Below are 15,308 nucleotides of genomic sequence, written 5' to 3' on the forward strand. Positions count from 1 at the left end.
GTGGTGGCAGACGGTAGTTGGATGTGATTATGAAAGCCCTGAGTGTCCTCTAGGTGTTCCACATTGTTTTATCGCCCACCGCTCCATTAGCAGGAAACACAAACGCGGAAGTTGACAGAAATTTTGATATGTTTGCTTTTTTGTTTTTTCAAATAGTTTGCATCTTCTATGTCACCCTGTTTAGACGCTAGTGGCCGCCAAATTGTTACACTTTAAATTGAAAGTGTTTTTTGTCAATTGCAACGCCCCTGGTGAAGGTATACGTTGATGTCTCTACTTAAAGTGCATATGTGCGGCTACCGGAATCAAATAGTTTGTATCTGCTATGCCCCCATGTTTACGCGCTAGTAGCCGTGACACTTAAATTAAAAGTGCTTTTTGTCAATTGCCACGCCCCTAATAGCGGTAGGTGTGAGGTTGATGGTGATTATGAAACATTGGGTGTCCTCTAGGAGTTCCACATTGTTTTATCGCCCCCTGCTCGCCTACTTCATAAGCACGAAACAAAAACGCGGAAGTTGACAGCAATTTTGAAATGTTTGTTTTATTGTTTATTGCCATTTTCCTGTTTGACCCATATAAGACGTTGATGACTCTCTGTATAGTGTACGTGTGCGTCTACCGCAATCAAATAGTTTGCGCTTCTAAATAACCATGTTTAGGCGCTAATGGCCGTCAAAATGTGACAATGTGTTTATCCCATATAAGACGTTGATGACTTTACGTATAATGTACACGTGCGTCTGTCGCGATCAAATAGTTTGCATCTGCTTAGTCATCCTGTTTAGGTGGTAGTGGCCGCCAAAGTATGACATGTAAAATTTCAAAGTGTTTTTTGTCAATTGCTAAGCCTCTCGTGGTGGCAGACGGTAGTTGGATGTGATTATGAAAGCCCTGGGTGTCCTCTAGGTGTTCCACATAGTTTTGTCGCCCCCCGCTCACATACTTCATTAGCAGGAAACGCAAACGTGAAAGTTGGCAGCAATTTTAAAATGGTTGATATTTTTTTTTATTACACTTCCCTGGTTAACCCATATAAAACGTTGATGTCTCTACTTAAAGTGCACATGTGCGGCTACCGTAATCATATAGTTTATCGCTTCTAAGCCACCGTCTTTTGGCGCTAGTGGCCGCCAAAGTGTAACACGTAAATTTGTCAATGACCACGTCCCTGGTGGTGGTAGGCGGGTGGTTGATGCTGCTTATGAAAACCCTTGGTGTCCTCTAAGTGATCCACATTGCTCTATCTCCCTCCGCACGCATACTTCATAAGCACGAAGCACAATCGCGGAAGCTAACATCAATTTAAAATTATTTTGTTTTTTGTTGATTGCCACTCTGCTAATGCATTTTAAGGCGCCAAAGTGTGACACCTGAAATTGAAAGAGCTTTTTTCTTAAATACCACGCGGCTGGTGGTGGTAGGTGGGTGGTTGATGTACGATTATGAAAGTCCTGGGTGTCCTCTAGGTGATCCATCTGATCATGATCTGGAAAAACAAACGCGGAAGTTGACAGAAATTTTGAAATTTTTGGTTTTTTGTTGATTGCTACATCTTAATTCAGACTATATAAGACGTTGATGTCTCTACTTAAAGTGCACATGTGTGGATACCGAAATCAAATAGTTTGCCGCTTTTAAGTCACCTTGGCGCTAATGGCAGCCAAAATGTGACAAAGTGTTCAACCATATAAGACGTTGATGCCTCTACGTACACAGGATGAGAGGTGTGATAAAAGCCCTGGATGCCTAGGAGAACCACATTGTTTTGTCGCCACCCGCCGACATTAAGATTAACACTAACATTAACATTTACATTAATATTACAATAACATTAACATTAACATTAACAATAACATTAACATTAACATTAACATTAAAATTAACATTAACTTTAACAATAACATTAACATTAACATTAACACTAACAACAACATATCCATTAACATTAAGATTAACATTATCATTAACATTAACTTTAACATTAACATTAACATTAACATTAACAATAACATTAACATTGACATTAACATTAATATTAACAATAACCTTAACATTAACATATCCATTAACATTAACATTATCATTAACTTTAACATTAACATTAACATTAACATTAACATTAACATTAACATTAACATTAACATTAACATTAACATTAACATTAACATTAACATTAACATTAACATTAACATTAACATTAACATTAACATTAACATTAACATTAACTTTAACTTTAACATTAACATTAACAATAACATTAACATTAACATTATCATTAACATAAACATTAATTTTGACAATAACATTAACATTAACATTAACTTTAACTTTAACATTAACATTAACAATAACATTAATTTTAACAATAACATTAACATTAACACTAACATTATCATTAACATTAACATTAATTTTAACAATAACATTAACATTAACATTAACTTTAACTTTAACATTAACATTAACAATAACATTAACATTATCATTAACAATAACATCAACATTAACATTATCATTAACATTAACATTAATTTTAACAATAACATTAACATTAACATTAACTTTAACTTTAACATTAACAATAACATTAACATTATCATTATCATTAACATTAACATTAATTTTAACAATAACATTAACATTAACACTAACATTATCATTAACAATAACATCAACATTATCATTAACATTAACTTTAACATTAACATTAACATTAACATTAACAATAACATTAACATTGACATTAACATTAATATTAACAATAACCTTAACATTAACATATCCATTAACATTAACATTATCATTAACATTAACTTTAACATTAACATTAACATTAACATTAACATTAACATTAACATTAACATTAACATTAACATTAACATTAACTTTAACATTAACATTAACATTAACATTAACATTAACTTTAGCATTAACATTAACAATAACATTAACATTATCATTATCATTAACATTAACATTAATTTTAACAATAACATTAACATTAACACTAACATTATAATTAACAATAACATCAACATTAACATTATCATTAACATTAACATTAATTTTAACAATAACATTAACATTAACATTAACTTTAACATTAACATTAACAATAACATCAACATTAACATTAACATTATCATTAACATAAACATTAATTTTTATAATAACATTAACATTAACACTAACATTAACATTAACAATAACATCAACATAAACATTATCATTAAGTGAAATTAATGTAAGCTATCCTCTAGGTGATTCACATTGTTTTATCAGTGAGTGTTCATTTACATTGCGATCTCATAAGATAGATTTGATATTGCGTTGGTCACTAATTGAAGTTTTAGAGGTCAGAAGGTTGCGTTTTTCGAGTTAAGAAAAAGTATTTGTAAGCAAATTGAAAACACTTTTGTTAATTCGACAAATATATTAGGTAAGGTAAAAAGTGCGTTCGGTTTTTATCTAAGAGATGGCGTTATTGTCCATAGTACTAGTGTTACGTGTCGCATCATGTCATACTATACTGCACTGAAAACGTGTTTATTCGCGCTAAAAGTTTGTATTTGACAATTTTTCGATCGAACTAACGCAAAACAACATGATGGACCGAATTTCCATCTGCGAATCGCTGCTGAATCGCAACAAAATCGACCCGTTTCTGAAGCGGATTGTGACTGGCGATGAAAAATGGGTCACTTACGACAACATCGAGCACAAACGGTCGTGGCCAAAGCTCGGGGAAGCGGCCCAGACGGTGGCTAAGACCGGATTTACGGCCAGGAAGGTTTTGCTGTGTGTTTGGTGAAATTGGCAAGGAATCATCTACTACGAGCTGCCCCGCTATGGCCAAACATTCAATTCGGCTGCAACATCAATGACATATTTACAAAATAAATTCCGAAGGTTTTCATTGAATCGTTTGGAAACTGTTGACAAACAAATGGTTGATTTTATTCGCCAAAGGAAAGGAGTATCAACATGCACCCTTAATTGCTAAAGTCTTCGACTTGATGAGAATGTCAGTCGTTAAATATAAACTCCAAAAACTTCGAGCAGGAGGTTTTGCGATCTATTATAATGAATGCGATACATTTAACACTGACACTGCACATTTTCATACGAGTGCAATAAATTCAACTGCGCAAACAGTGAGTTTGACTGAAATAGGCGATATTAGCTTGATTAAATGTAAAATATCAAATGAAAAAGAAATTGTCATCGCACGATCTACACATCTAGGTTCGTTGGTTATGTACACTAATAGTAGTGCTGCTCTACTTGGCAGGGGTGATGATCACATACATTGATTCTCGGTGGTGACTTTAATGAAGATTTTGCGGAGGATGAATCCTTGCTACTACTTCACTTTCTTCGATGACTGAATAATTGCCACAACTAAATCACGAACAACAATTGATACTCTATTCCCCAGAAATATACACTGTTTAGAATAACGAACATAAGTTTCATATTTCAGTTACCATAAAGTCATACTATCAAATATACCTATACCTGCTCCGACTGAAGATAATGTACAAATTGAAGTAAAAATTAAATAATAAATTTGTATACATCTTTTTATTTCGATTATCCCTGTAATATGCACAATATAAGTCCCTCTCTTTCTTTCCTTCTCTCACTCTCTCTCAATGAATCGTTAAAGAAGTATTCACTTCCATCTCGTGTACTGTGCTGCACGTGATTTTTTTTTGACGAGTTGATTTGAAAACCATAATATCGAATTTCAAAATTTAACCAAAATGCAGGAGGCAAGCTACAATACAAGAGTAAGTGGGAAGTGTTTCGAACAAAAATACAACCTACTATTCCCGGGAATATAATTTTTGAGTAAAATTAAATTTTTAAAGCGTTTTCAGTCATTTGCGGTTATGTGGTTATAATATTTAAAACCTTCTTAACAACCATATAAAACGTAGTTTTCGCCAACTCAAAGTTAAAATTATTTAAACTGCATTTTTGGTAACTACCGCCAACTCCGTAAGGAAACGGAGCGTTTTTTGACCTTCATCTTATTTAGAAAAAAACCAAATGGTGGTGTTGTGGAATCCAAAACAGATTCGCGTAGTTGTCAGAATTGCAAACCAATTCTGATTTTCAAGGGTGTCGCAGAATCTGATTGGATTTTCGTCTTTTCGAACATACGAAAAACCATTATTCGAATCAGCTGTTTATTATTGATACAAAACTTGCATATAAATTTGGAAACGTTTGATAAATTTGAAATACCAAATAAAGTGTAATAAAGTTTACAACGAATTCCGCTATTTTAGCTTTTATTTTATTTGAAGAAAAAAGCAAATGAAAAAATTAAAAGGAAGATATTAAAAGATCACAGTAATCCACTTGATGCCCCAGGGGAGTCGCACGTGATATATGGCTTGCATTTACTTGTATGTTATCATTACATCATCGACTGAAAGAAGAGGCATTTGGGTGTTAAATTACGTTTATTACGCTTTGTAAATCCTCTTAAAATATTTGCTCAACTTCAATTCAACTGATTGGAGTTGAAAACCATAACAGGGATATTATATACTGTTCAAAATATTACGAGAGTATAAAAATTAAAACATAGTTGAATTCGATACTTCGCACTGCCTACTATACATAATTTTTAACGCAATGCCTTTTAAAGCTGTAACATTTTGGTTTATTATCAAATTATGTTTTACTCTGTAATTAGAGATAATGATTCACAAATATATTTTTATCTTACATTTACACGCAAGGTTAATATATTTATAATATATATATATATTTCCTTGAGATAATTATATATATACTGCTGAATACACTGACTTCTTGGAACTTAATAATATATGACACAATAATTTTTAACAAATTTTTTTAGGTCTTGCGAGTTATGTCTATAACACCTCCAGGACCGGGTAGGCTGCTAGGAGAACTCATCAGATAAGTATCAATTTGCCGTGCAGCTTGTCGACCTTCAGTAATGGCCCAAACTACTAACGATTGGCCTCTACGGCAATCTAAAAGGAAACCGAATTAGATATGTAAAGATTTAATATTTAACTACTAAAAATACGAGTGGTAAATATGCTCATACCATAAACATGTTAATTTAAAAAATTTTATACTTACCACCAGCGGCATAAACTTTGAAGTTAGAGGTCCCGAATTGGCCATTGCTAGATTTAATGTTTCCACGACCATCAAGGTCAAGCCCAAGTTCTTCCGGTAAAGATTTTTCGGGGCCTAAGAAGCCCATTGCCAATAAAACAAGATCTGCCGGATAATATTTCTCGCTACCAGGTACTTCAGACATTGACCATTGTAAATTGGCATTTTTTTTCCATTCAACCTGAATAGTATTTATAGCCTTGATGCTGCCATTTTCTCCTATTAATTCTTTTGTCGTCGTGCAGTACTGACGGGGATCGTGACCAAATTTTACACGAACTTCCTCATGCCCATAATCAACTCTACCGATTAAAAAGAATAGATTAATAGAATTACATTACAAAAAATATGATTATTAAATACCTGAAAACCTTAGGCCATTGTGGCCAAGGGTTGTCATTGGCGCGATGTTTGGGTGGTTCAGGCAATATTTCAAAAGTGGTAATACTTTTGGCACCTTGTCGTAAAGCTGTGGCCATACAATCGCAGCCAGTGTCGCCACCCCCGATTATTATTACATGTTTATCTTTAGCTGATATTATGTTATTTAGACCCCCAAGCTGTCTTTTTTGTTGGGATTCAAGAAATTCCATAGCAAAATGTATTCCGTGTAAATCTCTGTTTTGTACATTTAAGTCTCGTGGAAAAGTGGAACCAGTTGTAAGCAGTAATGCATCATACCTGAAATTAATTATTTAACATGTAATTTGTATACTATTGCAACATGTTGCTACAGAGTATAATAGTTTTGTTCACCTAACGGTTTTTTATAGCACCTAAAACTAATCGAAATAGAAAAAGGATTATATTCCATATATATCATGAATGAATCAATGATTACGATGAAGAGACGGGTCGAAATCCGGGTGACTTTCTGTCCGTCCGTCTTTGCAAGCTGTAACTTGAGTAAAAATTGAGATATCTTGATGAGGACAAGTTATTGGATGGAAGTAATCGGATCACTGCCAAAGCCCGTAAAACGTCTTTTAATCGAAAACCTATAAATTGCACGTGTACAACGAATTGCAATAACGAAGGACACCTATGGTTTACAAATTTTTAAAAAAGCGGCCCCGCTCCCTATATTAGGTTAAATGTATAAATATCCCAAATTATTCAAGCTGTATCCCCTAAATTTGAATAGGATACATCAATTTGACACCTTTTGCGACAGCGTACTACAGGATAAATCAATAACTAAATACGTCAGAGCCGTCAATATTTACATCCAGGATAGCACAAAAGGTATAAAGCCCTTTTGGAGCAGGTGCGAAAATTGGAAGATGAGCGTGGCAGCACCCACGTTTTGATAAAATCACATATGTCGGAACCAACCTACCAAGCACCAATTAATATATCGGTATAATAATTTGCACGAATACTGTCCTCTAAGGTCTAAAAATTGTCAAAATCTGACCATAATAATTCTAGTCACCAGATACCAGAAATGTGGACTCCAAGGCCTATGGCTGACTTTATACCAAAAATATCGGTATTTACTCCCTATATATTGTTAATGGTATTTGAGGTGCCTTAATGAAACTCAGAGGGCATCTGTTTCTGTCAATAAGTAATCCAAAGTAGTAATGCTAAAATAGTAGATAAAATCGGGTCAATACTACACCTATCTCTCATATAACTAATAAAAACTAAAAACTTCCGGTTGCCCTTATTTAAAATATATCGGTCAATATGTAAGATATCTTAGCAAAATTCACTGAACGTAATGATTGGATATACTTTAGTTTAGTGGCGAAAATATGTGAAATTATGGTATATGTTACTACATATAATAAATTCCGTTATTTTAACAAATCTTATTATATTAATGGTTAACGCCGAACATGATTGGAGTTGGTCTAGACTTTGGTCTTTTTCTCATATTCCTAATATTTACTATCGCGATCTTCTGCACATCAACTCAATTAGAAATTAGCCTATTGGTTAAGTTTATGTCTCATGTGAGGGTGAGGAAGTGAAATATAAATTTAAAACTGAGTTTATGACCTATGAAATATCTTAATAAAATCCCAAATTTGATCGTTATTTATTCACTATTTCGTCTAATAATGATTGTTAAATTCTCTTGCAACATTTTCTAATATTGCCAAAACCTGAAGGTATTTCCTTGGCTTTAAGTTGCAAGAGTATGAAATGTTTAGTTACAACCGAACTTAGCCCTTTCTTATTTGTTTTAATCTGCTTTCAATATACTCACTCTTCTAGTAATGTCAATGCTTTTATATCTTTGCCAATATATGATTTCGTTCGAAACTCTATCCCTTCATCAGCCATCAGATCAATTCGGCGTTTTACTACAGCTTTAGATAATTTCATAGTCGGGATACCGTACTGTAACAAACCGCCAGGTCTATCATTTCTCTCAAAAATAGTAACGAAATGACCAGCTCGATTCAATTGACATGCGGCGGCTAAACCAGAAGGTCCAGATCCAACAATTGCTACTCGTTTTCCAGTACGTACACTAGGAATGTCAGGCTTCATCCAACCTTGCTCAAATGCATGATCAATAATGGCACATTCAATGGTTTTGATGGTGACTGGTGGTTCCGATATCCCTAAGACACAGGCCCCTTCACAGGGTGCTGGACAGACTCGACCAGTAAACTCCGGAAAATTATTCGTTTGTAAAAGTTGTTGTAAAGCTTCTTGCCAGTTGTTTTTAAAAACAAGATCATTCCACTTAGGAATGATATTTCCCAAAGGACAACCATGTGCATTTGACTGGCAAAAAGGAACACCACATTCCATACACCGCGCAGCTTGCGTTTTCAAATTTTTACGAATATTTTGAAAATTGTAAACTTCTTCCCAATCTTCTTGTCGTTCATTAGCGTTTCGGTACATATTTGCCTCTCTTTTGTATTTAATGAAACCTCGGGTTTTATCTAATGGTTGCTTTAAATGCATATCTTGCAGATCTTCTTTTTTATGAAGAGTTTCTTCTATATCTTTGATAACCGGTTCGACAACTGCTGGAGACTTCTCAGGTTTGATTTCATTAAGATATTCCTTTGTATTAGAAATTCCAGTATTTTCCAGATTTTGTAAAGCTTTTTGATATTCGTATGGGAATACTTTCACAAATTTTGTCTGGCAATCAGTCCAATTGAAGAATACTTCCTTTGCTACTTTTGAATTTGTCTTGTTTATAAAATCCTCCAGCAGGCTCTTAATAAGAGTTACATCTGTCTCAAGTTCCAATGGAAGCACAGAAACAGACTCTGGATTCACTTTGCTCTTAAAAGAGCGATCCACGTCATATATGTAAGCTATTCCACCAGACATTCCCGCAGCGAAATTTCGACCTGTCAAGCCCAGAATAAGTACCACACCCCCAGTCATATATTCGCACCCATGATCTCCAACACCCTAAAAAAGATAAAATATGAAGTCGTTATGTTAAGGGTTGAAATCAGTGGAAATACCTCGACAACAGCTATAACTCCGGAATTCCTAACACAAAATCGTTCAGCCGCTATACCTCGAAAATAAGCAGTGCCTTTAGTTGCACCATACAAGCACACGTTTCCTACTATTACGTTTAAATGCGATTCAAATACTGAATTGTTAGGAGGAACTATTACGATGCTGCCACCACATAGACCTTTGCCAACATAATCGTTAGCATCACCTTTTAATGTGACATTTACGCCGGTCGATAGAAATGCGCAAAAACTTTGTCCGGCGGATCCTTCTAAAACTATGTCGATGCTTTTGTCAAGTGGTAGACCGTCCTCTCCATATTTGCTGGAATCAAGTTACAACATGTAATAAGCAAACATAGTATATTTATTTTCTTAAAGTTCTTAAAAATGTAAACTCACCATGCTATGTGATAACTAAGCGTAGATCCGAAAGCACGCTCCTCGTTGTTTATACGCATTTTTATAGTAATGTTATCCTCCAAGCCGTCTATGACGTTTTGTGCCATTTTAGTAAGCTTATTATCAGCCCTTTTTTCCAACTGAAAATTTTGACGTATAGAACCTCCTACTATGTTTGTGCCGGGCCGTAATTCTAAAGCGTTTTTTAATAGCAGCGATAGATCTAGGTAATCAGGTTTATTATTTGTTTTTTTGATTACTTGAAGTAAATCAGTACGTCCAATTAATTCTTGAAATCGACGAATTCCCAAATTAGCCATGATCTTACGAATCTAAAATGAGAAATTTGTGTTAGGTTTTTATGGTATTTACATTGTACAACATTCGGCCGCGCATTAGACTAAACCAATTTTTTTCGAGAGGTTGAGTCATAAAGAAGAAAGTAATTCCTTTGTTTTTCGATAACATCCAAAATCAATTTATTGCCTTCGAATTTCGGACTTTAGCTTATTGCTAATTATTGATATGGACATCATCCACGTTTTCCACTTTTTGTTTAATTTTTCGGTTAGAGTCTGTAATAATTCTACAAAGGAATCAAAGTCGGATCATCGAAAAAATACAAGTTTTAGGTTTGCAAAATTCCTTTTTTAGTCGATTATAAATTATAAAAAATGATTTTTGCAATAAGCTCAAATTCTTCACTTCATTACTAATTTATTATAATTTTTATGCAGTGTCTACTCATATACCAAATAATAATAATCCAATGCTTGCTTTCGTTTATTACCAATGGAGTGGGGAGCCCAAGTTAAATTCAAGAGCTTCTCAAAAACTTAATATTTCATGAATGTTTGTTGACCGCACTATTAAACGTTGGTGACAGAAAGAAAAGTTGTCACATTCGCCTGGTTCAAACCAATTCAGTCATAAAAACTGTTCGCGAACGCATTTGAAATCTCTTAGCAAACAGAAAATTATGTCAAGGGAAATGAATATATGGACCAGATCAATGTCAAGACATATTCGAGATGATCTCCACAGAAACCCTACCGTTGGCCAACTGGTCGTCTTCTGACAACGCACTTGATGCAAATTAGGCTCAACAGCTACAAGGTGCTTCTTCAGTGGCACGCGTCCACGGCCACATAAATATCATTTTTACAGATGAAAGAAATTTCACTGTTGAAGAAGCGTTTAATAAGCAAAACGACAAAATTTAACGTGGTCTCCATTCAGCTGCTGTCATGGTTTGGTGTGGAGTCTCATGTAAAGGTGGTCTTCACTTTACAGGCAGTTACGCAATAGTCCCTTCGATGGAGAGCATTGGATCTTCCAGTAAAAACCACGCAGCAGTGACTTAAAAGCAATACTCGTATTAATGGTTTCATAGATGCAGATGGTGGACTGTCGGGAAGTTTAGAGGAGCTACTCTGTAATGCGATTCGAATGAAAAAATTGTTTGTATTCGCGAAAATGGTAAAATACTTTAATTTAATTAATAATTATAGGGATAATAAACAAAGCAAGCAAACAAACAAGAAGCAATACGAAATATTGGTAGATTTTAAGAGAAGTCACACACATTTATGAAAAGGCGGACACAGTAAATAAAATTGTATTTTAGAAAATTTTAAAATTAATTTTTTTTTGAGTTTTTCGCAAATCATATGAACTTTTGCACTAAATTTGGTCATGTATTATCTCAACTGAATTGTAAATGATAAAAAAAATCCTTCGTTCAAGCAGTACTCAAACATGTTTAAAGATGTATGCAAAATTTCAAGTCGATCGGTTCATAAGTTATCGAGAAAATTTGACTACCGACTTCAAAAAAGCAGTTTTGAGAAATCGCATTTAAAGTTTCTGAAAGTCGACCGTAACTACAAGCTTTAAGAACAAAATGTATAAAAAAAAATAGTAAGTTGAAGTTAAAGGAGAATTCCGACTATCAAAAGAACCACACGTGTTCTTATTTCTCCGCGCGTTGGTGGATAAAATATATTTTTAAGTATTCCCTAGCAAAGGGAAATAGAAGTTACCGGTTGGAAAGTAAATACTTAACACTATTTTTTTACAAATATACTTATGGCTTTTATTTAAGGTTTGGGCTGATTGTAAAATGCAACTAAAGGCAAAAAGTCGTCGTAATACTCGTCGGGAACTGGTGGTGGTCCCTCGAATTACTGCTCATTGACGGATTTGGAACAACAAGTGTGCGATTTGTTGTCCATGACGCAATCAGAGAGAGGAATATAAAATACTTTAAGTTTTGGCGTTGAACAAACAACATCGACTCTCATTAAAAAAAATATATTTAAAATTTGAAAAATAGCAACAAAAAAAAAATTGAAAAAAAAATTGGTTTCAAGCAGCGTTGTCAATACCAACAGATGGCCTTACCATTTGAAGCCTTTTGTGAAAGCAAAAGGTGAGCTTTTGGAATACAATTTAGTTCATCCCTCATTTAATAAAATTAACTTTATAAAAAATGTATTATAGTTTCATATCTTAAAGCCTTGAATTTGTAACAGAACTTATGGCAGGACTAAGTATATGTGAAACATGTATACGCTTATCAAAACTTTGAAGCGCGTTTTCTGAAAACCATGTTTTTACAATTAGCGTTCACGAGTACGCGAAAACTTTCTCACCTGTCAATCGGATTCAACTTTTATTTTGTAAAGTATTAAAAACTGTTATTGTGAACTAAAGATACTGATAATTATTTTATTTCTGTAATTTTATAAGTGAAAATATGCACAAATTTTACGTTCTAAGTCGATTTTAAAGTCCAGAAATGAGAAGAAATTATTAATTTTCAGTTTTAATTGACTTTATGATGCTCACATAGAGTAAAAATGTATACAAATTAACAACATATTTATATTAACTGTTACAGATAAGAATTATGGACGCTACTTTGGACATTCATCATCGGCATCAGTTGCGACACATTCCACTGAAACATGGATTCCTCCGCCAATATTCAACATTTTTGAGTGGTTCAATCATTAAACATAACTTATAAATATGCTTTAAAATATACTCCTTGAACGAATTTTACTCAGTGTTTTTTATTCTAAAAATAAAAATTTAAAAAGGCGAATTTTTTCTGGCCTCTAAATGTATCGACCCCTTTAAGGAAAACATGTCTACTTATTTTCCTTAAAATGTTACGTATGTTGACTAACACAAACGGTTTAAAGTAAGGTAAAAATTTAGTAATTAAAGAAAGAGAAAGTCGAAAGTCATTTTATCGGTCTGCTCGATGTAAACTACGCGGGCAAACCGAATCAATACATTTTTCCTAGAGTAATACAACCTGTTTTTTTGTTTTTTGAAGTTTAATCTACATATATCAATTATTGTACGTTTGGCAGCAGTTTGCTAACGATGCGAACAGTTTGTGTAGTGTATTAGGATATATTGGAGATGGTGCTAGGGGCTGATACTGACCTGATTTCATAATTATCTCTCAAATTGACCAATAGTTGCGATATAAGGTCAGCTATACGCTTGGGGACATGCGATTTTTTGGCCCGATTGCAACAATTTTTAGAAGTGAGATGGCGGGTTGGATTTGGTTATTATCCGATTTCATACTCTATTCTTATGCTGTATGAACGGGCGCGAGAAAGACTTTTCCACAGTAAATTTGGTTTATTTATTTTTATCAGTTTGTGAAATATGGGAACGAGCAACGCCGACTCTTGTTCTGTTGCAACTGATTGCGATAGCATAAAAATGATGACAGCTGCTTATCAAACCATTAAAATATAAGAGTTGCCCAACCTTGTTCTTCGCATTTCTTTGCTTCGGATTGAAACTTCGTTTGTATAAATGTACTCATACAAGAGCACACATCGAAGCCAAAGTTATAAGTAAATAAATCACTCATTGGGTATTGTAAGATATAGTTTGTTGGGAGAGTTAAATTTTAAAATGTTTAAAAGAAAAAAAATAATTTCAGATACTAACAAAAAATTATTATTGTTAATAAATTATAATAGTCAATCAATTATTATTTAAGCATATTAGATGTATATGTGAAGACTAATTTACTTACATCTTCTGCGAGCATAAAGAAGAAATTAATCACATGTTCAGGCTTTCCGTTAAACTTCTCGCGGAGTACTGGATCTTGTGTTGCGATGCCTACTGGGCATGTATTTAAATGACACTTTCTCATCATCGTGCAACCTGAAATTATATTCAAAATGTATATTCAGTGTAAACGAAACGAAATACAAAGGACCGGATACTTTTTTATACTCTCGAAACCTGTTGCTACATAGTATAATCGTTTTGTTCACCTAACGGTTGTTTGTATCACCTAAAACTAATCGAGTTAGATATAGGGTTATATATACATACATATATAAATGATCAGGATGAAGAGACGAGTTGAAATCCGGGTGACTGTCTGTCCGTCCGTCCGTGCAAGCTCTGACTTGAGTAAAAATTGAGATATCTTTATGAAACTTGGTAGATACATTTCTTCGTACCGTGAGACGGTTGGTATTGCAGATGGGCGTAATCGGACCACTGCCAAGCCCTCAAAACGCCATTAATCAAAAACAAATAAATTGCCATAACTAAGCTCCGCAATAAGATACAAGACTGTTATTTGGTACACAGGATCACATTAGGGCGCGGCATCTGCAGTTAAAATATTTAGTGGGCGTGGTCCCGCCCCTAATAGGTTGAATGTGCACATCTCCTAAACCGCTAATGCTTTAATAACAAAATTCACTGGAAGCAAATGCTTTTAAAACCTCTACCTACAGTGTAAAAATAGTTGAAATCGGGTGGCAACTCCGTCCACTCCCCATATAACGGTACTGTTAAAAACTACTAAAAGCGCGATAAATCAAACACTAAACAAGCCAGAGACATTAAATTTTATCTCTGGGATGGTATGAGATGACTTTATAGGAACCGCGTTCAAAATTAGTCAGTGGGCGTGGTACCGCCCACTTTTAGGTGAAAACCTATATCTTGAGATCAGCTTAACCGATTTCAACCAAATTTGGTTCATAACGTTCTTTTCATATTTCTATGTTATAGTGCGAAAATGGGTGAAATCGGACTACAACCACGTCTATTTCCCATATAACACCATTTTCAATTCCATCTGATTCTTTCACTTTCCACTATGCATATGAAGCAACAATGAATATATCTGGGTTAAACTTTGCGTGAATAATACGTTTAAAGTATGCCACCTTGTGACCAAAAAGTGTCTAAATCGAACCAAAACTGTTCAAGCCCCTAAGTACTAAATAT

At 34.0% G+C, this 15,308-nt stretch overlaps 2 protein-coding genes across 3 annotated transcripts in view; both read right to left on the minus strand.

Annotated features, from left to right (window-relative positions):
- Nucleotides 1-1,812: 1,812 nt before the first annotated feature.
- Nucleotides 1,813-5,182, minus strand: LOC138857885 (asparagine-rich protein-like). The gene is made up of 3 exons (XM_070111951.1): nt 5,113-5,182; nt 2,206-2,816; nt 1,813-2,049 (listed from the first exon to the last, which is right to left on the minus strand). The coding sequence occupies exons 1-3, from the start codon at nt 5,180-5,182 to the stop codon at nt 1,813-1,815; spliced, it is 918 nt and encodes a 305-aa protein (XP_069968052.1).
- A 475-nt stretch (nt 5,183-5,657) lies between these two features.
- Nucleotides 5,658-15,308, minus strand: part of LOC106620726 (uncharacterized) — a 122,894-nt gene continuing 113,243 nt past the window's right edge. For both annotated transcript variants that reach the window (XM_036368913.2, XM_014239317.3), the window contains exons 10-16: nt 14,089-14,222; nt 10,020-10,351; nt 9,621-9,942; nt 8,390-9,564; nt 6,535-6,852; nt 6,133-6,473; nt 5,658-6,020 (exon numbers count right to left, since the gene is read on the minus strand). In XM_036368913.2, coding sequence (XP_036224806.1) covers nt 5,878-6,020; nt 6,133-6,473; nt 6,535-6,852; nt 8,390-9,564; nt 9,621-9,942; nt 10,020-10,351; nt 14,089-14,222 — 2,765 coding nt within the window. In that variant the 3' untranslated portion in view covers nt 5,658-5,877. The remainder of the gene's footprint in view (nt 6,021-6,132; nt 6,474-6,534; nt 6,853-8,389; nt 9,565-9,620; nt 9,943-10,019; nt 10,352-14,088; nt 14,223-15,308) is intronic.

This window comes from Bactrocera oleae, chromosome 6 (genome assembly GCF_042242935.1).
Source record: "Bactrocera oleae isolate idBacOlea1 chromosome 6, idBacOlea1, whole genome shotgun sequence".
Classification (NCBI taxonomy): Eukaryota; Metazoa; Arthropoda; class Insecta; order Diptera; family Tephritidae; genus Bactrocera; species Bactrocera oleae.